This window comes from Stegodyphus dumicola, chromosome 2 (genome assembly GCF_044657685.1).
Source record: "Stegodyphus dumicola isolate Sdum_Otavi_A_Nest chromosome 2, ASM4465768v1".
In the NCBI taxonomy this organism is placed as follows: Eukaryota; Metazoa; Arthropoda; class Arachnida; order Araneae; family Eresidae; genus Stegodyphus; species Stegodyphus dumicola.
Genome location: NC_140769.1, coordinates 225,441,337 through 225,466,300, shown reverse-complemented (window position 1 = coordinate 225,466,300; position 24,964 = coordinate 225,441,337). Strand labels below are relative to the sequence as shown.

General features: G+C 33.8%; 1 protein-coding gene across 2 annotated transcripts in view; it reads left to right on the top strand.

The window, feature by feature from the left end:
- Nucleotides 1-4,792: 4,792 nt before the first annotated feature.
- Nucleotides 4,793-24,964, top strand: part of bbc (choline/ethanolaminephosphotransferase 1 bbc) — a 75,342-nt gene continuing 55,170 nt past the window's right edge. Inside the window, exons 1-2 of one of the 2 annotated variants that reach the window (XM_085811821.1) lie at nucleotides 4,793-5,532; nucleotides 9,116-9,263. In XM_085811821.1, coding sequence (XP_085667947.1) covers nucleotides 5,296-5,532; nucleotides 9,116-9,263 — 385 coding nt within the window. In that variant the 5' untranslated portion in view covers nucleotides 4,793-5,295. The remainder of the gene's footprint in view (nucleotides 5,533-9,115; nucleotides 9,264-24,964) is intronic. The other variant, XM_085811820.1, reaches the window with a different exon arrangement.

Sequence of the window (24,964 nt, the reverse complement as noted above, 5' to 3'; positions counted from 1 at the left end):
CGAGCCATCAACACGTTTTCGTCGGACAAAAATTCGTCCCGCATCTTTTGACAATTCCCCACGGTATGATAACCCGCACATTTTGAAAAATCGGAGGCTTTCAAGTAAACGACTCCTTGGATTATATGAAAGGAAAGATCAACATATTTATATTTGAAAGGAATACACGTGGTGAGCTGGGGATGCTTCCTCATGATCCACTTGGACAAAAACACGACTTTGGGGCTCTCCCATTTTATTTATAGAGAGAAAGAGAGTGTTACCTTCCCTTCCCTCCTCCTCTGCCTGCTTCCTCTATCTCTGGACGTCCTTGGTATGGAAAGGGTGACTTTAAAAAAAAGAAGGTCATGGTTGGATAATTTTTTGTTTATTAAATTATTACTTTCACTTCCTCATTCCCGCACACATTCATCTTTTAAGAAAAGAAAAAGAGGTCATGGAGATAAGATTTCTTGGAAAGAAGAGAGAGAGAGAGAGAAACAAAAAAAAACACAAATAAAACGGACGTCATAGATCCTCTATGTGTGTCTGTGTGTGTCTATATATAAAAAGGCGAGAGTACTGGGCGAGATCATTTCTTTTCCATTGGGAGCCATGTCGCTGTTAGACGGTTTTCCAACTCAACGGATTTCGAACGGGGAGGATTTGAAGACGCTAAAGCAAATCTCCAACTTGAAAATCTTTTTGGCTTGTCATTGTGCGACATTTATTCCGCATTTACCACCTCATCAAGCGATCGTTTCTTTCAACCAAGATGTCGAATCCTCCAACCTGCTCGTTCAGAATATATACAGAAATTTATTCGAATCGCAACAAACGAAAGAGGAATCTCCCTTCTCTTGGAACCGGATGGATCGAGCTTTGAGACGGCCCATTCAAACAGACCGGCGATATACGGAACCGCGCACGAGTTTTCGGTGGAAGAATATTCTTCTCACGAAACGATACTTTACGTTTGGAGTGAGAACGACGGCTGAGGACGAAGTTCATATTGTTCAGACCACAGCCGCTCCTCTCGCCTATTACGAATCATCGTCTCCCAATCTGAAGGAAAGAAGTTTTAAAGTCACCGACAGGATGAAATATAAGAAATATATTCTAAGACCTTTTCAAAACTATGTCGTTCCCCCGAAACCGCAATATCTCATCGTCACGACCCAGAAGAGTCTCTTTCTCGTCGATCGGTTCTCGTGGACGCTTTGGAAATAATTGAAAAAGGAGATTTCTTTCCAATCGCCGATGGTGTTTCAAGAAGAAGAAGAAGAGAACCCCCCACCACCTTTACCCATCCCTTCCTTGGATGATAAGAGGAGCTGGACCAAACCGTCATGGCCCGAAACAAAATCGACCCGGCAACGGAATGAAATTGAAGTCATCACGATTGAAGATGAGGAGGAAGAAAAAAAATTACCTCTTAAAAAACGGTCGACTTACCGGAACCTACCTGGCGTGCAAGATCCGCTTCAGAACCCAGAAGCTTCGTCTTCTTCTTTACCGACTTGTTCAAACAGGCAGCCTCTTTCGGACTCCTCACAGACAGAACCTCTTCCAGTATCCTCTTCTTCTTCTTCTCCTCCAACCTGTCCCGACATCGTAGAGGTAGAATTTCAGACGGGTCCACAAGCTTCAACGAGTCCCGACATCGTAGAGGTAGAATGTCAGCCGGGACCAAAAGTTCCAACGGGTCCAGAAATCATGGAGGCAGAATCACAGCCGGGTTCACAAGTTCCAACGGGTCCAGAAATCGTAGAGGTAGAATTTCAGCCGGGTCCACAAGTTCCAACGGGTCCAGAAATCATGGAGGCAGAATCGCAGCAGGGTCCAGACATCCTAGATCCCTCCACTCATCCCAAAGAGACTTCAAGTGTTTCAAGACAGCCTTGTGAGGATCCAGCCCTTCCCGTATGGAATGATTATATGGATTTACAAAATTTGATGGAACAGGAAGAAGAAGAAAATAATCATACGGATGGGTGGGTCAAAGACTGTTTAGATCAGTTAACCTCGAATGAAATTGAACTGTTATGGAATTGCATTTCTGAAATCACATCGGAAATGGGATAAAAACAAAAACAAAAAAACATTTTTTTAACAACAAATGGAGGAGGGTCCTGATGTCAATAAAAAAATATTATATAGAGTCCAATCTTGGTGGTTCACTTCAGTTTTCCAGCATGAGGTGCTCCACGTTTCCCGAAATATGGATCCCATTCCAAGAGAGATTGTGTAGAGCCTTTAGTTCAGTTCTTTTTTTCTACCAAGAGGAGAGGGTCCCCAAAGGGCTACCCATGTCCAAAGAGAGAGAGTGTAGAGCGTTCATTTCAGTTTTTTTCCAAGTTTAGGGGATGGAGGTCTCAAAATGGCACCCCCCATTTTCAAAGAGAGATGGTGTAGAGCGTTCATTTCTGTTTTTTGCAAGGTTAGGATGGTGGTGGAGAATTCTCCAAAATGGCTACTCATCTCAGCCATTTTGGAGACAGAGAGAGAGAGAAGGCGTAGAGCGTTCATTTCAGTTTTCCAACATTAGAAGGTCCCAAAATACCTTCTGAATTCAAAGAGAGATCGTGTAGAGCGTTCATTTCCAGTTCTCCAAGATCAGAAGAAGAGGGTCCGCTTTTCCCAAAATGGCTTTCCGCATTCAGAGACAGCGGGGTGCAGACTTCAGTTTTCTCCCTCCCCAAGAATAGAGGGTCCCAAAATGGCTTCCCATTTCAAAGAGAGAGGAAGAGGCGTTCATTTCCGTTCTCCAAGATAGGGTCGTCTGCTTTTTCCCAAAATGGCTTCCCAATTCAAAGAGAGAGAGAGAGAGAGAAAGGGTGTGTGGAGCGGTCATGTTCATTCTCCAAGATAGGGTCGTCAGCTTTTTCTCAAAATGGCATCTACCCATTCAAAAAGAGATCGTTACCAATTTTTTCCAAGATGGGGGGGAGAAGAAAACCTAGGATGGAATAACACGACACACAGAGAGAAAGAGAAAAAAAACGCCATCTTGTCATTTTCTGATAGGGTACCGGTGTTCGAATACTTTTGTGACCGACTGTACACCCAACAAGTTGTTAATAAAACCTACACAAACCCTTAAAATATGCATAAATATCATTTACAAAGGCTTTAATGTTATACACATGCATTTAGATTTCGAACTATCTCTTAATAATTTTCTGTAATAGTAAATTACGGATATCATCTTTATTACTTTAAAGTAAAAATTTAAGAATAACAAGGCATTTCAATATAAATTTAACATATCTTTACTGGAAAATACATGCACGGAACTTGTTAGAAACACGTACGTTTCACTGCAGTATTGTAATGTTTTGAAGTACAAACATGGACGCGGCTTGTTCGGTGGAGTTTCCTTCCCCTATAGTGGAGGAACTGCGAACCCTCCCACTTCTATTCTAACCTCCTTGGTTCATATAGCCTTAGTACCATCCGAGAACGATACGTTCATTTCAAAGGGGGCCTGGACTGGGGAGTCCTATCCCTAGCGAATTTGCGTCACTTTTCGATCATTGGAATCATATGGTGTTGTAAGGCATATTTTAATGTAGCAAAAAATATGGCATTAATCCTTGTATAAGTTGGAAATGATGATGGTACAGGCACTAGGAGGTGTGTAGCCGGAGAGAAAGATAGCCTTAGTATGGGCTAAGGCTAAATAAAGGTGTCTCTAGTAGCTCTAGTATTGACTTTCACAAACAGAAAGTGAAGAATGATGACGTTTCCATGTTGACACTAAAATCGCAAAGACGCAATTCACAGCAAAAAATGACACTTTTAAATTTGAAGAACCAGCCTGAAAATTAACTGTGGTAGCATAAAGTTGTTACTGCTGTAAGCATTTTACAGTTAACGTTTAAAAAAATTAATAATGCTTGTTCATTAATTTAAAAATAATAAAGCCAACCAAACGGGATAGTGGTTAGTGTCTCTGACAAATGTACCGAAGGGCCCGGCCCGGAATCCCCCAGAAAACATACATGCTTTGCCGCATGAGGGAACTACCAATCAATTTATTAATTACGTTTTTTATAACAATAAAACAAAAAGTTATTTCTTACAAATATAAAAACATAATAAACGAATATACATATCAAAATAAATAAAATTATTTATTACATATAAAAATAAATAAAACATATAAAAATAAATACAGTATGTTTACATTTCAGTTCATTCAGTGTCTTTTGTATTTCCAATTTTCTGCCTTTCTATCATGAAGGTATCTAATGTAATTTGCGTTTTCCTTTAGCGCTCTGTAAGAAGTTGTTGGTAAATGGATAAGACATCCATAACACTTCGTCTTGCCTTTAAACTCCTGTAAAAATTTGAGTCATTTTCAATAAATTGGTCCATAATTTCTGTTATAGTGGTAAAACTAGTTTTTAGAAACGCTGTTGAAAGTTCTTTTTGCTATTCTTCAGAATTACTACTAATTCAATATTTTTGTGTTCTTCATGGTCCACTAATTCCTTTAGCTCATCATTAATAAAAAGACTTGCTGCTGTTTCTTCCACTATTTCTTCCACATGTACCTCATCTAAACCGGACTGTTTCGCTAATTCCACTATTTCTTAAACTATTTCATTCATATCGACAGAGTGTCCAGTGTCACCGCCTTTGCTTAGATGTCGCCAAATGTTCTTCCACACTCCTTTCAAACATTTTTCTGTTACCACATTCCAAGAAAGGTTTATATTTTCTACAGCATTCATGTTACTGTAGTTCCTTAGAGATTCTTTGAATGGAACGAACACTCGTTTCGCAACCTATGTGTGACCAAACATCATAACCGGATGTTAAATGTCATGCAGCCAAAATCAACTTTTGTCTGTCTCTCTGTCTGTCTGAAAGGAGCGTAATTCCGCTTAGTAGAATTTGATAATCTATTGCGTAAATGCTGATAACTAAAGTAGTAAATCGGGAGAATGTTTTATGTGGTTTGTAATGAGTTTGAAATAAGGGAATTTTTTCGGTAAAAAACAGGACTATTTTTCCATATTTGTCACTTTTCTGCATAGTTGAATATAAAATTATACTCTAAACATCACACCATCAGTGAGAAATGAACTTTAGACTTAACTTTGTAAACTTATGAATGATCTGTGTGGTGAACATGTTTATTACATCTTTATAGCATGTTCAGAATGTATGTATATATGCATAAGATAATATATATTGTGGTTAAAGAAGTATAATACACGACTTTTGAACCTGTATTTTTATCTTTTTTTAATTACTATTAGTGAATTTTGTAATTTATCGAAATATAATTTAAAACCAACGGATAAGATGATATTTAGCAGCAGTGATATAATGACACCTGCTCAATTAAAGAGACTAAGTGAACATAAATACAACAGCTGTGGATCGACACTTTTAGATCCTATTTTGCAACCATACTGGAACTGGTTAGTCACAAAACTGCCGCTATGGCTTGCACCAAATTTAATGACAATAAATGGCCTTATCATTACAATTGCAACGACACTTATACTTGTATATTACAGTCCAGATGCTCAGCAAGAGGTAAGTTGAAGGAGCAGTTTAAATCAACTTCTTTCAACCTCATGAGGTGAATTATCTAATCTGTCATTTCTTTAATTGGAATTATAAAAATTCTTATTTTAAATATACTTAATAGAAATGCAGAAATTTAATCTGTAGATTTGATATTAAATATTAAAAAGTAATTTTTTTAGAAAATATAAAACTGTTCATTTGTTGTAAAATTTCCATCTTGTAATCTTTGAAAGTGCTCTCTAGTGCTGAAGTTCATTTAGATCCAACTGAAATATTTTTTTCTGGTACTTTTTATTTCAGTGTTTGAAAGAAATTTTAATTCTGGCTGGAACTTCAGATGAGATATGTTTTGATATTGATTAATTCATAATATTGCCAGTTTAGTACTCATAAATAGATGATATTTGGGCATTGGATCAGATTGGCTTATATGAATGTGACATTAAAATTTGTACTTTCAAAGTAATATGTGAATATGTGCTACTTAGGCACTTGCTAAACTGAACTTGAACTGTGCTAGATTTGTCCAGACATGTCATGTTCAGGAGTGAATGTATTTATGTCCTGTATTATTAGTGAATGTATTTATGTACTGTAGTAGTATATATTCATTTTATTAGAAACACCACAGCAATTGACATATTGTAAGTCACTGTATCGTGTATATCACTCATGTAGCACTTGTATATCACTCATGTAGCACTTGTAGATCACTCGTGTAGCACTTGTATATCACTTGTAATTATATTTAATAATTAAGATTTCATGGAGAGTTTTGAATATTTTTAATTCACAAAAATCCAACTTGTAGACTTTCTTTCTTTCATGTCAAGAATTATTCAAATGTTAATAATCTGCAATTTAAAAAAGACTGCGGCTGATCTTTAGAATATGGTAACTGGTAGTTTGGCGACATTTTGGAGGCGATAAAGGTTACTACCTGGGACTTTGTTTATAATGTGAGCAGTACTCAGTTCCGATTACGCATTATTTTGTGTGAGGGAAATGAGAGATCATGGGATATGTCATGTGATATTAATGGATGAATTACGGTTCTTTAACGGAAAAGGAGGGAATTTGGAAAAATATCTGTAGCTGTATATTATTTTGTATTAAGCTTCATTGTGTGTTGTGTGAAGTAGGGTTGAATAATTTTGGGATTGTATGGCGCTGTCTAAAGTGAAAAATCATATGAATGTTTGGAAGATGAAGGTTTTAAACATCTTGCTGTGAACCACAAATATTATTTTAAAGATCTGGAAACAGGTGCACATACCAATACAATAGAGGGCACGTGGAGTGCTATAAAAAGCGACATTCCGAGGCACTGTGATAAAGAGAATTTTGCTTTTTATTTAGTTAGCAGAGTAAGTGTGGAGGAAAAATTCGCAGAAAAAGTCATTCAATAATTTTATTGAATACATAATAAAAGTGTATCCACCATGTAAGCAAGATTCTGAAGAAGATTAGGTAAGTTAGTATTTTTAATTATTTGAGGATATTATTTTTATGCATTGTTCTAAATGTAAGGTGGAAGTAAAATAATTTGGTATTATTGCGAAAATTGTTATCAGCAATGATTTAGTTTAAAGTAATTAGGATTGTAAGCTAATTTTTATTAATTTAATGTATGTGCTTATTTATATTTTAAGTAGTGTTTTTGAATTTAATTATATTTTAATTAAATGATAGTTATTTTGTGAATTTTATGTTTGTAGGAATTTGGTATACGTTTTAGTTGGAGTAAACGTGCATGGAAATAATTTAAATATTTGACACTAAGTATTTGTAATGCTTGCGGTATGAATTCGTTGGTGACATTTATAATATAATAGGCAGTTTTGGGATATTTTATTTATTTTATATGTAGAAATGTTCATATTTGGAAAGGGTATATACTTTTTCGCGATCAGGTAATTTCATATATGTTCTTTTTACCGGGTTTAAAGATTCAGAAAATTGTCATGTATTTTCGTGAAATTTTTCTAATTTATGAGAAAAAAGCAGTGTACATGGATATAGTGAAGAGTGTGCGCAATGCCATTTTTGTGCAATTCTGGGATGTTTTTTTAAGTAAAAATAAGTCGACGTATACATGGTTTATGTGTATGTGTTATTTTGAAAAACGCGTAAGGAGTATGGTATTGTGCACTTTTTCCCAATTTTGCAGTGAACATTTGTCATGATTAAGCAGTTTTGTTAGATAAAATTTCTAGCATAAGTGTAATTCGGCTAGTAGATTGTTGGAAGAAGTGTTCAGTAGATAAAAAGAAAAGAAACATGTCTTTACTTCGTGAAGACAAAATGCCGGCAGGGAAAAAAAAAAAAAAAAAAAAAAATAGAGGGTTGCTGTAGGAGAGTTGGTCGCCAAAAAATCGCCAAGTTACCATAATCTAAAGATCAACCAAGACTGCTTTCTCAAGGGGAAAAAATTAAGAATTTTACAAAATTTTTTTAAAAAATTTATATATGCAAAAGCCTTACGATGACTTTTGCACATATAAATGAAAATAAAAATTTAATCTTGCAATTTTAATTTTGATCAGAAATTTTATGAAATGAATACATGCATTAAGTTTTATAGTTTGATATACTTTATTACCTGTTTTTCAAAATAAAAAATAAAATTACATAGTCTGTAACTGATATTAAATAAAGTTACGGTTAAATAAAGTTAATTGTTAAATAAAGTTACGGAACCTAAATACCATCTCCTCTGTGCTACATAGTGCTCAATGGCTAATCTTTGGAATATGGTAACAGGTAGTTTGGCGACATTTTGGTAAGGCGATAAAGGTTATTAGAAAGGACTTTAGCAGTGTACATTTATAAAGTCAAGAGTGTGCGCAATGCTATTTTTGTGCAATTCTGGGATCTTTTTTTAAGTGAAAATAGGTCAACGTGTACATGGATACTGTGTATGTGCAAATCTTAAAAACGCTGCAAGCAGTGGGCGATTCTGCACTTTCTCCCAATTTTGCACCTAATCTTCATCATGATTAAGCACTTTTGTTCCATAAAAGTTCTAGCATAAGCGCAATTCAGCTAGCAGATTGTTGGAAAAAAATGTTGAGTAAAAAAAAAAATAAAATGCCTTTACTTCGTGAAAACAAAATGGCGTCCAAAACAAAACTAGCAGGTTGCTGTAGCAGGGTTGGTCGCCAAATTTTAGCAAAAAAATCGCCAAGTTACCATAATCCAAAGATTAACCTGCTCAATTCCCGAACAAGATTTTAATGAAGTTTGTCAGGTGCTGGTCAGCTGAATTTCTACCGTATACGTTAAATTTGTTTTCAGTTTCCAGTTTTTATTCCTGTGTTTCTAGAATTTAGTTTAATTGAAAAAAAATGTATGATTTTATTAATTAACAATTTGATATATTGTTTTTTTCAGAAGATATGAAAAATTCAACTATTAAATATTTATGGAAGTTAGGTATATTATTGACCTTTTTTATGCAAGGAATATATGCATTAAAATATTAATATAAATTTTTTAAGAATGTAACTATGAAATAACTTTAGTTGTGTTTCATTGCACTCTTTTTACACTAAGTACAAAAGAATTGTAATTTCTTTTGTTTATTTAGCCTCCAAGTTGGGCATTTATTCTCTGTGCCATTGGGTTATTTGTGTATCAGTCTCTAGATGCTTGTGATGGTAAGCAAGCCAGAAGAACAGGTTCAAGTTCTCCACTTGGGGAACTTTTTGATCATGGTTGTGACTCAATTTCGACAGGTATCAATTTTTATCTACATTAATCATACTTTTCTTGCATGCGTATTTTGTATAAAATTATTTGCTGTGTGTTTAATTTATGTAAGCAACAAATGTTTTTCCATTATAAACAAATAAATCGGTACTTTTCCGTTTCGCCGGCGCAAACCTCGCCATTTCCCTTTCTCCGGCGCAAATCTCGCCAAGCAGACCTTATTGGCGACAACACACAGTATACACATAAAAAAATGTTAAGAAATGTTAATTCTAAGAATTTTAAACATTTTTTTATTTTATTTTTTTTTTTTTATTATTTTGGAGGCATAAATATTTTAATATCGTTTAGAATTTTTTCAAATGGGTCTTTTGTGTCCTTTCGCCACGTAAATTCGGCAAGGTAACTTTCCAGATGATGCAGAGCAGTTCCTCTGTGTTTCTTATTCTGCCATTTTGCGCTTCCCCATAGTCTTTCAATTTTTTGCGTGTGCGTTCCAGTTTCCAGATCTACAAAATTGTATTTATGGTTCACTTTGAAATGTTCGAAACTTTCGTCTTCCAGTTTTTCAGTGCAATATGATTTCCATGAATCGGAATAACTGAACTGGAATAACTGAATCGTGAACATACTTTCATCCACTTCAACGATCATACCAGGGCCTCCTATTTTGCATTGTTGATGTTTAAGTAAAGAATCCACACAAACCTCTTGCATGTAAAAAAAGTTATTCCAATCCACAACTGTTCCATGACTGATTTCCAACTGCTTTTCACACCATTTAACTGAAGTTAATTCTTCACTCCAACCATAAATGAATCTTAAACACTTCAAGAAACTCTATCTCGATGATTCAAACCATGTGCCTTTCCGTATTCTTCTTTTACTGCGGCAAGTTGAAAGGTTGCAACACCATTGAATTTCATCTTCGAAATATAATTTCATTTCATGATTATTTTCACAAATAGCAATGTTAGGCAAAACGCCTTTCGCTTGAAAGAATCTGACGGATTCTTCCTCTGTCCTGGGCAAATCCCAAATTTTCATTGGTTTTCATCCATTTTTGACATATTTGTAAAAGACGTTAATTTAAGAATTTAAAGACATTAAATTAAAGATTTACTATGCTTTCATGGTATAACCTCTTGATTCGCAGGTTAATATCACGTGATCCCAAACAATCTCATCTCACGTAAAATACGCTACAAAAATCTGATTCTCTCAGGAATTATCTACATTAATTTCAAGTTAAATCTCAGTATGGAATACGAGTTTAAATGCAAGAATTATTTCAATATTATAATTAAAAAAATTCTATGTAACTGTATGCCAATATTGAAAAAAAAGGTAAATCTGATAATAAATCTCAGCGACTTGTTTTGAAAAAGTGCCGTGAAAGGTTATCAGCGAAGATATTCGCTTCGGCATCAGTTCTACCATTTTCGGCAACTTTATCGCTTGCGCCGGCGAAATGGAAAAGTACCAATAAATCTTGATTAAACTTCCGTCAGACATGGGACCTTTTTGTAACAAGAGCAAATGCAGTGTATCAGATTACTATCTATTGATTGACTACTTTGGGAACTTTGTCTAATAGCAAAATGACATTTTTTGTCTGATTTTATTATAACAGACACATTACATGAAATACAAAAGTATATTTTAAAAATATTTAGGAAAAAACTACGTTTCCAATGAACAAGAAGGTTTATTTATCTAATTCAAATCAAATTGCTGATAGAATCAAATAACATTTAATTTAGTATGAATTTAAAATTTATATCAAGCAAGAAAATAACATCATTCATCACTTTTCTCGCCAAAATCATGTTATGGTTGTAATATCTTGTTATTTAATAAATAAATATAATTATTGTTGAAGTGGCAACTCCATTTTTGTGTTAAACCATTGCTCAGCAACGTGAGATATTGTTTTAAAAGATTAGAATTTTGAAGATTTTACCAGCTAGGAGTAGTATGAAAATTTTCCCACTTAAGAATTGTATGAAATTTGTCTGTCACCGTGAGCTAGAAATAAAATTTATGTTCTACCAAAAAGATTGTCTGTTTGTAAATTACTGCAAAATACATTACAGTCATAATTAATTGGAGGTTCCACCGAGATCCTGGAAATTAGGAGTGCAATTATCAATTTCGATGGTGCTAGTCTCCTAATCCCAGAAATTTGCTGAATTTTTTAGAACATGTTTGCTAATACCAATTGCCAAGTTTGTTTATTTCAAGGAGAAATGGATGTAAGAAGTCTGCCGTTTTAAAGCCAGATTTGAAGCAGATCATTCAAAGGTTATCTTCTGTGCTCCTATAACTTGCGTCCGAGCAAAAATCTGTCAAAACAGGATACTGCTGATCTCTGAAGATAAGATTAACTTTTGGTTTTCTTAAAAAAGCTTTTATTGAATTTTAATACTTTATTTTGGAATTATAGTTTATCGTGTAAAATTTTGTTTAAAATAACTGACACTAAAAATATTCAGCTGAAATTTATAATTGATATTTGTGCTAAAGAAGTATTTTGAAATTATTATTTATGCTTTACTTTTATTTGTATTGAATTTTTATGTTGATAAATGATATGTATAAGCCATCCCGGCATTTATAAAAAAAAGAACTGCTAGCTGAGTTTTTGAATTTGTTGCCAAGCAGGCATTGAAAATAAGTAATAACGTCAAACTGATGTAGTGTGATTTGATTATACTGCTGAATCGGCAAAGATTTTTTTCTTAGTTCTCGCCATCCAGGTGTGTGATAGATAGTAACGTCATCCCGACATATTACAGATTGTATATTCTAAAAGTTGTATTGCCAATCTGGCAAAAATTGTTTTTGTTATCGCCAACCAGGCATGGAGATAGATAGTAAAGTAGTCAAACTGACGTGGGTAAAATTTCATTGTATTGCCTAACTGGCAAAGGTGTTTATATAGTTATAGCTAACGAGGCTTATGAATAGTGAGCTAAAACGTCAACCCGACGTAGAATTATAGTATTTTGTGTCAACCTGGCAAAGTTGTTTAAATAATTCTCTCCAATTGGTTAGTGTGAATTTCGTATTTGAGAAATTAAGTCTCGCCAGAAATTATACATTTTTAGTACAAGTACGATCTTTTAGATTCAATTTCAAAAGGACGCCTAATAAAGGTAACTTGTGTCAACATGTCATTCTTAGCTAGGAGTAAAAAACAGGATTTAAAAGTACTAGCGGAAGAGTTAGGTTTAACCGTGAAACCTGAATTTAAGATTGCTCAGTTGCATAAACTGATTACTGAAAGTCTCAATTATGATGAGGAGTTTACTCGAGAACTACTGGGTGCAATTAGAGAAGAAAGGGAACGAAAAGAAGAATGCGAAAGAGAAGAAAGAGAAAGAGAAAAGGAACGCGAAAGAGAAGAAAGAGAAAGAGAAGAAAGAGAAAGAGAAAAGGAACGCGAAAGAGAAGAAAGAGAAAGAGAAAAAGAACGCGAAAGAGAAGAAAGAGAAAGAGAAGAAGAACGCGAAAGAGGAGAAAGAAGAGAAGAACACAAAAGGGAAGAAAGAGAAATTGAATGCGAAAGAGAAGAAAGAGAAAAGGAACGTGAAAGAGAAGAAAGAGGAAGAAAAGAAGAGCGAATTAGAGCCTTTGAGCTACAGAAACTTCAGTTGGAAGCAATGGCTGCAACAGCACAGCCGGTAGAAACTACGCAGTTAGCTGAACAGCCTTTAAAAATCAGAATTCACGATATCATGCCACGTTTCAACCCTAAAGAAGATGAAATAAGTTTATTTCTGGTGTTATTTGAGCGTCAAGCTAAAATAATGAATATACCTGCTGAAAATCAAGTGACTCAACTTATTTCATTGCTGCCTCCCGACATTGTTCAGCTTATTGCTAGATAACCAGAAGAGGACGTGAAAAAGTATGAATATGTAAAAAATTTACTGTTACAACGATTTAAATTGAGTGCTGAAAAATTTCGACAACTATTTAATAAACACCAAAAATCTACTGAAAGTACTTGGTATGATTTCTACTATGAATTAAAGAATTATTTAGAAGGATGGCTTAACGGATTAAACATTAAAACTTTTGAACAGCTAAAAGATCTCATGCTGGTTGATCAAATAAAAAATGTACCTCTCCTGATTTCAAAGAACATTTTAAGGATCAATGGACAACCATCATTTCACCTACTGAAATATTTAAGAAAATTGAAGATTTTGAAGATGTGAGAAAAACAATAAAACCGAAATTTTCTGTCAGTCAGACTGAGAAAATGAACAAATGATCATTTAAACCGCATTATGATCATTTTGTGAAAAAAATAGAGCATCCGCCTCATTTTAAGCATTCTGATAAAGGGGACGATTCAAAATACCAGAAAGATCACCAACAAAGAAGTCAATTTCAAAACACGAACCAAGAAAATTTATATGACAAAAGATATCGACCACGTTGTTTCGAGTGTGGATCATATGAACATTTTAAGCCTCAGTGTCCTCGCTTAAAACCAAATGAAAAGCTAAATTGTGTTACTTTGAATGAGGATTTGTTAGAGACATATACAATTAACGGTTTAGTTAATGGGCATGAAATGCCTATTCTTCGAGACACAGGAGCCACTGTTGATGTTATTTCTCGGAAATACATAGATAACGCAAAAATGACTGGAGAACATGTCTGGGTACAATATCTTTTAAATGACCATTTAGTGTGTCTACCGTTAGCAGAAGTTGAAATTAATTGCGAACTTGGTCATATAAAGACAAAGGCAGCTGTTGTTACAAATGATCCAGGCAGATATGTATTGGGTAACAAAACTGCCCAATTGTTCAAAAATAAATCATTCTTAAATTTAGAAAAAATAAATGCAGTTTCGACACGATCTCAAGTAAAAAGATCTCGTGAAGAAGATCGAAATAGAGAAACCGAAATGGAGAAACTAGAAGAACTGACGTTTGTTGACACTGATGAATATATTTTACCACAAGCTGATGAGGAAGACAAGGAAATTAAGAAAGTGATTAATGTTAATTCAAAGGAATTAATTGAATCTCAGCATCAAAGCAGAGATCTAGCTTCATTGCTTAACGAAGCTAAAAATGAAAATTCCAGCAAGACAAATGATTTCAAAGTAAAAGAAAACGGATTGTTGGTGAAAAGGAAAATAGATAAAAAGGGAAATGAAAGGGAATTAATTGTTATTCCTGAAAAATATAGGGATCAAATGCAGAACTTCACAACTTTGATGCAGAACCAAACAAATAATAGTGCTAGAACTCAGAATAATTTGGTCAATACGCACCATCCTAAGAGTCAAGCCTCTGTCAATGCTTCACAGAAATCAGACACACAATCTAAGCGTTCATCTCCTGATGAGAAAACTGAAGTTATTGATATGGAAGTTGACTCACCTTATTTACCTGCTGATTCATCTTCTATAGATAGTGTGTGTAAGTATTTCCCTACAAGTTCAACCCCAGTTCCTTCTTCTCCAAAAAGCAAAGATGTATTTGACAGTTTGTTAACAGCAGATAAAAGAATTTCTGACAAAAAAGCTCATGAAGGTGCTTCTAAAGCTAAGAAATTAAAAATATGTTCAGAATTTATGCACACATCAGAAAACTTAGCAAAGAAGCACAAATATGATAAAGGATACTCAAAGTTGCCACATTCAATGAGAGTGCAAGTAGCAGATAAGAACAAAGGTTCATCTCGCAAAGAGCAAAAACTATCTGACAAGAAAGAACTGAGAAAATTAAACAATTCTCACTTAAAAGCTCTAGATGATTTGCCAAGTTCTGGAGTTGAGATGCAAGTCAAGAAGTTTTTAAAGAAATTAAACAGACAAGAGCTAGTTGTTGAAGAAGCAAAATAGCCACAAAAGCCTCCGTCACAATCTCCTGATTTCAATAAGGAGTTTATTTTGCAAATTGATGTTTCAGACTCTGGTATGGGTGTCATTTTAGCTCAAAAAGATGAACGAGACAATGAACATCCAGTATTATACCTCAGTAAAAAGTTTACAGAAACTGAAAAAAAGTACTCTACCACAGAAAAGGAATGCACCGCCATAATGTTTGCTGTAAAGAAACTTCAATGTTATTTAGACGGGCATACTAAATTCCTCATCATGACCGATCATAATCCCTTAGTTTGGCTAAAAAATAATGCAAGTCTAAATCCACGACTTATGAGATGGGCACTAGTACTACAACCCTACAATTACACGATCGTTCATTGAAGTGGTAAAAACCATAAAAATGTAGACGCATTAAGTCGTACTCCCTGGCCTGATTAAATAATTTGTTTCTCTATATAGATAAAAAAATATTTTGTTCCTTCCTCTCTTCCTCAGTGTATGTTATTATGTTATATCTTGTATTTCAATTCTGTATTGTGCTGATATTGTTGTTTTGAAAGAAAAAAAAAAAAAAAAAGTAAACTTTAATTTATAAAAATATAAATTAAAGTTTATTTGGAGGGGGGAGAGGTTGTAATATCTTGTTATTTAATAAATAAATATAATTATTGTTGAAGTGGCAACGCCATATTTGTATTAAACCGTTGCTCAGCAACATGAGATATTGTTTTAAAAGATTAGAATTCTGAAGATTTCACCAGCTAGGAGTAGTATGAAAATTTTGCCACTTAAGAATTGTATAAAATTTGTCTATCACCGTGAACTAGAAATAAAATTTATGTTCTACCAAGAAGATTGTCTGTTTGTAAATTACTGGAAAATACATTACATGATGAACCTGCAAGAAAACTGATTAAAGGTTTTTGTTTTGTTTTGTTTTGTTTTCTTAAACGATGCAAGTAATAAAAATGTTTTTTATGTGTAAGGTATTTTTGTGTTGCTTGCATTTAAGAATTAGTTACTATTTAAAGTTAATTCATTATTAAAAACTATATTTTTCTCATTTAAAAAGTCTTTTTAACATTGTGAAAAATCTCCCGATTTCTTAAAAAAATCTCCTTATTTTTGATTGTCATAGGTTGGCAAGTATGGTTTTTGTACAAATGGTATAAACAGTGGCAGATTTTGCTTTCTTTAAGAAAGAAACTTCATAATTTTGTTCATAGCAATTGCCACGTAGGCCTGCTTTCACTAATAAAAGTTTTCTAATGTGTCATCACTAATATTAGATCTAAATTTAGTCCTCATTTTCGCAACAACACTGAAAATCCTCTTGCACTCTGCATTACTATGGGGAACTGTCAAGATGGCCAACATAATTCTAGACAGTTCACTATATTTTAAAATTTCATCAGCATCTTTCAGTTTTCCAATTAAACTCCACTGGGTGTCAATCTTAGCCGATTTTAAAACTTCATAGAATGAGAAACTTCATAGAATCATTTTAAAACTTCATAGAATGAATGGAGTTCATTCAAAGAAACTACTCCTTTTTCAGCTGCTAAATTTAAGAGGTGACAAGTGCACCTCATAATCTGCAAATCTGAATTTTCCTTTCTGAAAATGCCTGCAACACCAGTCTTCAAGCCTACCAATACTGGTGCATTATCGGCACCAAGTGCTAAGCAATTATCCAGAGGGACTGCATTTTCTTTTAAAGTTTTAATAATTAACTGTGCTATATTAAAGCCTGTCAAATGTCCTTCTAAAGTGGGGACAGAAAGTAAACTGCACTCAATTTCTGAAGACTCAGGATTAAAAAAAGAAACAACAATTGGATACAGTTTTGATTCGGTATTTCTAATTGTAAACTGCTATTATGCAGCTGTTGGACCTGTTTCAATTTTTCCTCCTTTTTAGAACTCCTTTCAAGATTATAATAAATATCAACAATGTGTTCATCCACATTTATTGGTAAAGAAACTACTCCTTTTTCAGCTGCTAAATTTAAGAGGTGACAAGTGCACCTCATAATCTGCAAATCTGAATTTTCCTTTCTGAAAATGCCTGCAACACCAGTCTTCAAGCCTACCAATACTGGTGCATTATCGGCACCAAGTGCTAAGCAATTATCCAGAAGGACTGCATTTTCTTTTAAAGTTTTAATAATTAGCTGTGCTATATTAAAGCCTGTCAAATGTCCTTCTAAAGTGGGGACAGAAAGTAAACTGCACTCAATTTCTGAAGACTCTGGATTAAAAAAAGAAACAACAATTGGATACAGTTTTGATTCGGTATTATTGCTTCCATCCGTAGAGAGGCAGAACGGAGCTGTTTTAATGCGATTTATTTTTCAAATTAATTTCTTTAACAATTGCACCTCTTTTGGTTCTTGCACTTAAGTATTTCTTAGCGATTTCACTATCGGGAAACATTTTTCTAAATAAAGCTGCAGCGTGATCCCGATGCATTCAGTGGCAGGTTGTGATCCAGTAAAAAGGCAGAGAACAGACATTCTGCATTAATAACTTTATGGTTCTTTGTTTCCAAAGAAAAATTTAATTTTTCATTTTTTTTTTTTTTTTTAAACAGCTCATGTTGCCCTTTTTTTTTTTTTTTTAAACAGCTCATGTTGCCCTTGTGTTTTTGTGTACGCACATGTTTGAGAACTTCCACCATGCAAAATCGAAAAATCGCAACGACAGACGGTACACATCGCAAATTTATTACTTTTCCTTGAGGAAATAATGGAAGGAAAGTCAACTGTGTACGATTTTTGAAACGTACACGAGTATTTCACCTTTCTCGCAGACATAACAAAAGATGATAATTTCTAAAACTATTTCCCGAAGGCTCGTGTACTCACACAACTCAGGACAAAATGACCGAAATAACTAAAGAACATCCAAATAACAGCTTGTTGTGTTCTCATTGGCTAATATATGCCAGATGACACGCAGTGGAGCACGATGCCCATTGGAGAACTGGAGGACGACGTTTCTGAATACGTGTATGCTCTCACTCACAAAGCAGAAGTTATCTAATTCGCAAGGTTTTGTTTTAGATATAATCTAGAGAAAATTCATTTGCTTCGGACGTCCAAAATCACTTTTTTTGTTCACATAACAAAGTATTAAGCCAAGTTCCATAAAAATCGTGAGAAATTTTAAGAATAAGGAAGAGTCGGGAGAAATATATTGTAAATCGGGTTGGCGGGAGAGCGGTCAAAAATCGGGAGTCTCCCACCTAAATCGGGAGAGTTGGCAAGTCTGAAAAACTGATTAAAGGTTTTTTTTTTTTTTGTTTTGTTTTCTTAAACGATGTAAGTAATAAAAATGTTTTTTATGTGTAAGGTATTTTTGTGTTGCTTGCATTTAAGAATTAGTTACTATTTAAAGTTAATTCATTATTAAAAACTATATTTTTCTCATTTAAAAAGTCTTTTTAACATTGTGAAAAATCTCCCGATTCCTTAAAAAAATCTCCTGATTTTTGAGTGTCATAGGTTGGCAAGTATGTAATAGTATTCATAATTTATTGTATGGTGCTGAATAGAAATATTATGTTTTACAATGGGAAGAATACACCAATAGTATTTGTAAAGCATTTTTGTGATTAACTTTCCGATTTGTTGAGTGAAAAGAAATTATTGCATAATAGTATTCATAATTTATTGTATGGTGCTGAATAGAAATATTATGTTTTACAATGGGAAGAATACACCAATAGTATTTGTAAAGCATGTAGAGCTATTCACTATTTTTAAAGCATGTAAAGCTGTTCAGAATGGCTTACCTGTAACTGCTAATAATCCAGGTTCAAATTTGCTCTCAGGTACTTCTCTGCCCGTTTCTCATTCATATGCTGTAAAGGTACCAACAGTTAAACTTGAACCATGCCATGGAGATGTGAAGCAGTGTCAAAGTTTTTTGGAACAATTTCAATCTTCTGCTGACGACAACCCAAATCTTTGTTCTGTTGACGATTCCAAATAATTTTTTTTTGCAGTTATTTACAATATTATACAAAGAGATTAGTTGCTAGAATAAATATTATTGCAGACATTTATGAAATGCCAAAAAGAAAACGTTATAAAAGTAGAACAGTTAGAGCTCACCTTAGTTTCTTGGAAAATGTTATGTCAATATTACATCCATCACCTACAGTCTTGAATGAAGTTTGAGTGCAACCGAAGGCTGCAAACTTTCATTGAATTAAGAGAAAATATTGAAGCTTATGTTCATGTCTTAGCACCCAAAATTTTGCATGCATTTCCCTCACATGTGTAGAAGATGTGTAAATGTAAAATTGCCAATTTACAACAAAAGAGGGAAAATTTTTGAAGGGGGGGATACTGCTGCACTTCAGCACTTTTTTTACAGATGTGGAAGGAGTACATTTACTGCTCAAAAGATAAGACGTGAGAAACCAGTTGATTATACATTAAATTCTTCAACAGCAGTTCTAACTGTTAAGTGTAAAACTCAAAATAGTTCAAAGAAACCTTCATCATTTTGTCCAATCTGTGATACTAATGGACACTGGCTTCAAAATTGTGAAACTGTAATTGATATTGGCATTTGTTTTAAAAAACTAAGGAGTGCTGGTAGGTGTTTCCACCAAATCGAGAACATGATCTTAAAAATTGGGCCCACAAAGAAAAAGCTTTCTGTATTAACTGCAAAAAGAAGTAATATTTCAATCTGTAAATATCCAAATACTGTTCCATTTCCTCCAGTTACTTCTACTAATCAACTAGGTGTATTTGCTCGTAAATTGCTCAAATTTTCATCACTGGCCCAAATAGCATTATTAAATTAATGTGATGCATTTTAGAAGGTGGAAGGTAGTCAAGTTTTGCCCATTCATAACTAGTACACATATTAAAATCACAAGTTATTAGTTTGTACACACTGCAAGTTAGAGGATCTGAGTCATCCTTAAGTATTGCACAAGCTAGACATTGAGTGGATTTTGAACTATCCAGCATTTAGAATAGATCTAGTCACTCTTAAAGGCATTTTAAAGCAAAAGCACTTATGCATGTCATTCCACTGCATCATTAGCTTGCACTTCTTTTTCCTCAACAGAAACTGAAACTTGATAATAATCCGTGTGACATGTCACAGAAGTTCATCAACAAAAACTGAAACTTATATCCATATGGCATATCACAGAACATAATTGTTAAAGTATTGATTGGCACAAATTTTTATTGGAGTGTTATCAAATCCTAACTACCTCTTAAATTAATAGAAACTCTTGCCGTGTTGTCTTTGATTTTTGATTGGATTATTAGTGGATCTCATTCCAAAACTACTGTTACTCCCTTATCTGTGGTTCATAATGTTAATTCATCAACTGTTACGGATAAAATGGATGAAGATATTAGAAGATTTTGGGATTTAGAAACCATTGGCATTCAGCTTTCTCAAAATAGAGAAAAGTCCACTAATGCTATAGAAATTTTGAAATGTTTCCACTAATTCTAACAAAATAGCAAAGAGATGTTGAGTTGCGAAATTGCTATGAGAATATGTCTTCCTGTCTTCTCGCAATTATAATGTAGCCCCGAATCATTTGCTTAGCGCATGCAGAAAACTGTTAATCCAGATTTAGAGCATGTTTATGTCAAATGCATGTAAGACTATATTGATAAAAATCCAATCGAATTTGTCTGTAACAAAATTGTTTTAATTCTAAACATTACTCTCTCTCTTATCATGTAGTCTGAAAGCTGATAAATGAAGAAACAAAATTATGCATATTATTTGATGTGTGTTCTTATGCACAAGGAAATCATTCTCTAAATGAAGACCTTGAACAAGGCCCTAATTTCCTTCTAGACACTGTTACTATAATTTTGAATTCACAGACCAGCAGTCAACATGTGATGAAAGTCAAGCCGTCTTGAAGTTGATTTTATCAGAGGAACATAACTTAATTTTTATGGTTCAGAACAGAACAGCATGCTGATGAAATGCATGAAAATGAAATGATGAACAGCATGAAGAAAACTCTAAAAAAATTCTTTCTGTACTAGTCAATTTTGAGGACCATAAAAAATTGCCAAACTATTGTTGATGCCAGTGCTGCCAAAAATAATTGTGGCAACCCTAATGCAAGAAAGGAAGTATAATAAGAAATAACTATCTAAAGATCATTGTTTTAATTTATATGAAAGGTTAATTTCATATGGCATATTTTTTATTATTATAATTTATATAAAAAAGGCTAAATATAACTGAATGGAAGCATAAGAGTAAATAACTATTTCAGATCATTATTATAATTTATATAAAAAAAAGGCTAAACATAACTGAATGGATGCCTGCATCGCTACCGAGTTATCGCTAAAGAATAATTTCATCTCCTTGTTTGTTCATACTTTTCTATAATGAATGATGCCTTTCCTTTGAAAACATTCTATTGCAGACTTTTTGTCATGGGCAATTTCCAAATTTTTAAATCCATAGGATATCAAAAAAAAAAAAAAAAAAAAAAAAAAAGGATTTAAAATCAAAAAAGAATTTAAAAAATAAACTAGTATTTCAATGGTGTCTTAAGAAATATAGAACTATCTAAACTTAAAAATTTGAAATCAGCGTGTACGCTAGATTTGGCGTGCTGTTAAATGGGCACATTTGCTAGATTTAGCGCTTTTGTGCGTGCATTTTCGCTGCAATTTTTTACTGTGCTCAAAACAGAATAGTACCCAAATATTATATTTATGAGTTTATAATAGCTGCTCTTCAGTGTTGAAGAAATTTCATTCTCATATAGGTTTTCATGATTACCTTTTGGATTAAATTCAAGCTCCTTTTTGCTATCTGCTACTGTATGCAAATTGGCCGCTTAGACACTTATCCTACAGCAGCAAAACAGTGTGAAAAGAATGCTTTTATAGATGACTTTATAATAGGAGAGGATTTTGAAAATGAGACTGTGACTTCTTAATTATGAAATGTGAGGTTTAATGTCTCATTGACAAATTTGCTATTGGCAAAGTAAACCACAAATCTACAAACACTCAAAAACATTTGGAAACAAAAACATGTTCAGCTAAATTCATGTGTTGCAAGTTTTAGGTATCACTTGGAATATTAAAGAAAATGCATTTTCATCAAGATGTTTAAAGTCGTAATTTTTAATTTGTCAGAAAAGTCCACAGTGGAACGTTTGCTTTTGTGGACAGCGTCCAGATTTTATGGTCCGCTAGACCTTTTTGCTCAGCGGGAGTTGTAAGAAAAATTCTCGATGAGATTTTCCCATGGGCTCTTGCTGTGTGATGGTATAATTGGGTCACTGAGCTACCACTTTTGACCCTTTCAGCATTATGAACATCAGATTCCTTATAGAAGGATAGCTTTGATATTCATTATACGTGATAATTTCTACCTGCTTTTAATGTATCTGATTTCAAGTTAGATGTATATGGGAAGAAAAGAAATCAAGGTGAAAAGTGAAGGAGTAGTTAACTTCAGGGACCTCATGTGGCCATGGGCTGCCAGTTTGACATCCCTGGTCTAAGGAATAATTTCTGGAACTAGGCAGTTATCATCAGGTATGCAATATCCACAAATTAGTTCCCATTAGGAAAGGAAATCTTGTGCTTCTACAGGAAAATGTAAGGCTTGACATATATGGAAAAGGACCCTTTGTTGAAAGGATATCAAAGGCTGCGACAGAAAATGCAGATCATGTACATATATGTGTATATTGTGTGTTGATCACAAAGAAGTGACTCAACCACTGCAGCTGATTCTACCTCTTGAGGTCGACTAGGATGAGGAGAATGTCTGTGCCACTCAATAGAAAGTGTTGTCCGATACGTCAGTTACACATTTTGTAAGCACCAGAGTGTCATTGGAATCCAGCAACAAAACATAATTCTAAGAATGATATATTTATTTTTAGAACTGTTTTATACAGCATGTTTAAAAGAAAATATATGCATTTTGATTGCATATATTTATTAACCCTTTAAGCGGTCAATTTTTTTACCAGAATTGCTCCCAAAATAAGCATATTTTTTTATTGCATATAATTAAGTACCATACTTAATAGAATAAGAATAATAAGAGTTTTTAATGTTTTTTTTCACTTTTAATGGTTTTACAACATTTTTTATTTTACAATTTTGGAAAACAAAAACCCCTAAATGTTTGCTTTTTTCAAGTACATTTTGCGTGCAGTGAAGAATGGCTTACAATTTCTATAAAAATTTCTCTCATACTTACTGTGAATTTTGAAGTTTATATTTTTCCAAACAGTTCAGAAGTCTTTTTGTGTATGGTATAATTTGAAGTATGGTGTAATGCAGAGTCCTACGTCGCAATCAGGGCAGAAATATCTTGTTTCTTTTCGTATTCTTTTTCCATTCTCATTTCTTTTAGAACATCACACTGTGCATTGTCTTGCAGGTCTCATTTTCTTATCTGTGGGAGCAATTATTTCCAAAAAATGTCTCTCTGTCAATCTCAGAGGATTAGGCTCCGAACCTGGTCTTCCACGTCGGAAATTTTGTCCCAAATGATATGTTTCAATTATACGGTCAACGAGATCAAGTCTAAATTCCAGTTGCGTACGTTTTCCTCTTTTTACGGTAGACAACATATGAGTTCCATACAGCAATATCAAAAATGTGGAAAAAAATCTTTCTGTAATATTTTTTACCCCTTTTCTTGATAATTTCAAAACTCTTCAAATTTTGGTCCATGCGGTCTACTCCTCCCATAGTATTATTATAGTCCATAATAATTTTCGGTTTTTCTTTCATATCAGAGCGGACTTGAATTTGTTCCATTTCAGTATTGTGAATTGTGGAAAGTAATGAAACTTTTTTTTTATCCATCCACTTCATCACAGTAACTTTTCCTCTCTGAAAACCTATAATCTCTCCTTTTTTCAATTTTCTTTTCTGCATTTCTTTTGGGACTTCTTTTCTCTTGAGGTTTAGTGTGCCGTATGTGTCCGTTCGACGTGAAACTATTTTGTCTGCTAATTCTGGCGAAGAATAATAATTGTCTATTGTAAGACAGTATCCTTTATGAAGCAAAGGCTCCATCATAGTCAGGACAATTTGTGATGAAAAGCAAAGTCTAGAATATTCAGGTTTCAGAATTGTGTCTTTACCTGTATATATTATTATTGACCAGACATAACCAGAATTGGATTCGCACAACATAAAACATTTTACTCCAAATCTAGCTCTCTTGAGTGGAATAAATTGTTTCCATCCTAGTCGTCCTTTGAATAGCATAAGGCTCTCATCTATTGTTACATCTCGCTCTGGTGTCACCGTTTCACTAAATTTCTTATTGAGATGTTTTACAACTGGCCAAACTTTAACTAATTTTGGGCATTCGTGATTTTCTTTGTCAAATGCTGCATTATCAGAAAAATGCAAGTAACGTTGCAAAAGACAGAATCGACGATTAGACATTATTTTAGAGAAAAAAGGTGTATTAGTCGAATATCTTTTGCTCCAATAATGATCAATTCCAGGTTTCTTTACAATTCCTTGAAGTATATTTAGAGCGAAAAATACATGCAACTCGTTCACAGTTGTCTCTTCCCAAAATTTACTCTTTGAGAATTGTTTTGCAACACTCGATTGGATGCACTGTTTAGCATATTTATTTGTCTCTTCCACAATTTTACTCATGAGTGAAGAATCAATGAATGTTTGATAAAATTCTAAAACATCAGAAGTGTCGTCAAATTGTGTGTGCACAGAAGGAATACCAGTAAATTTAAATCGAGGACACGGAACAGGTGGATTTTTCACATCAACCTCGGTAAAAATCCTTGCAGAACACAAATCTTCATCAGAGCTGAACTCACTGCATGATTCATCTGAGGAATAAT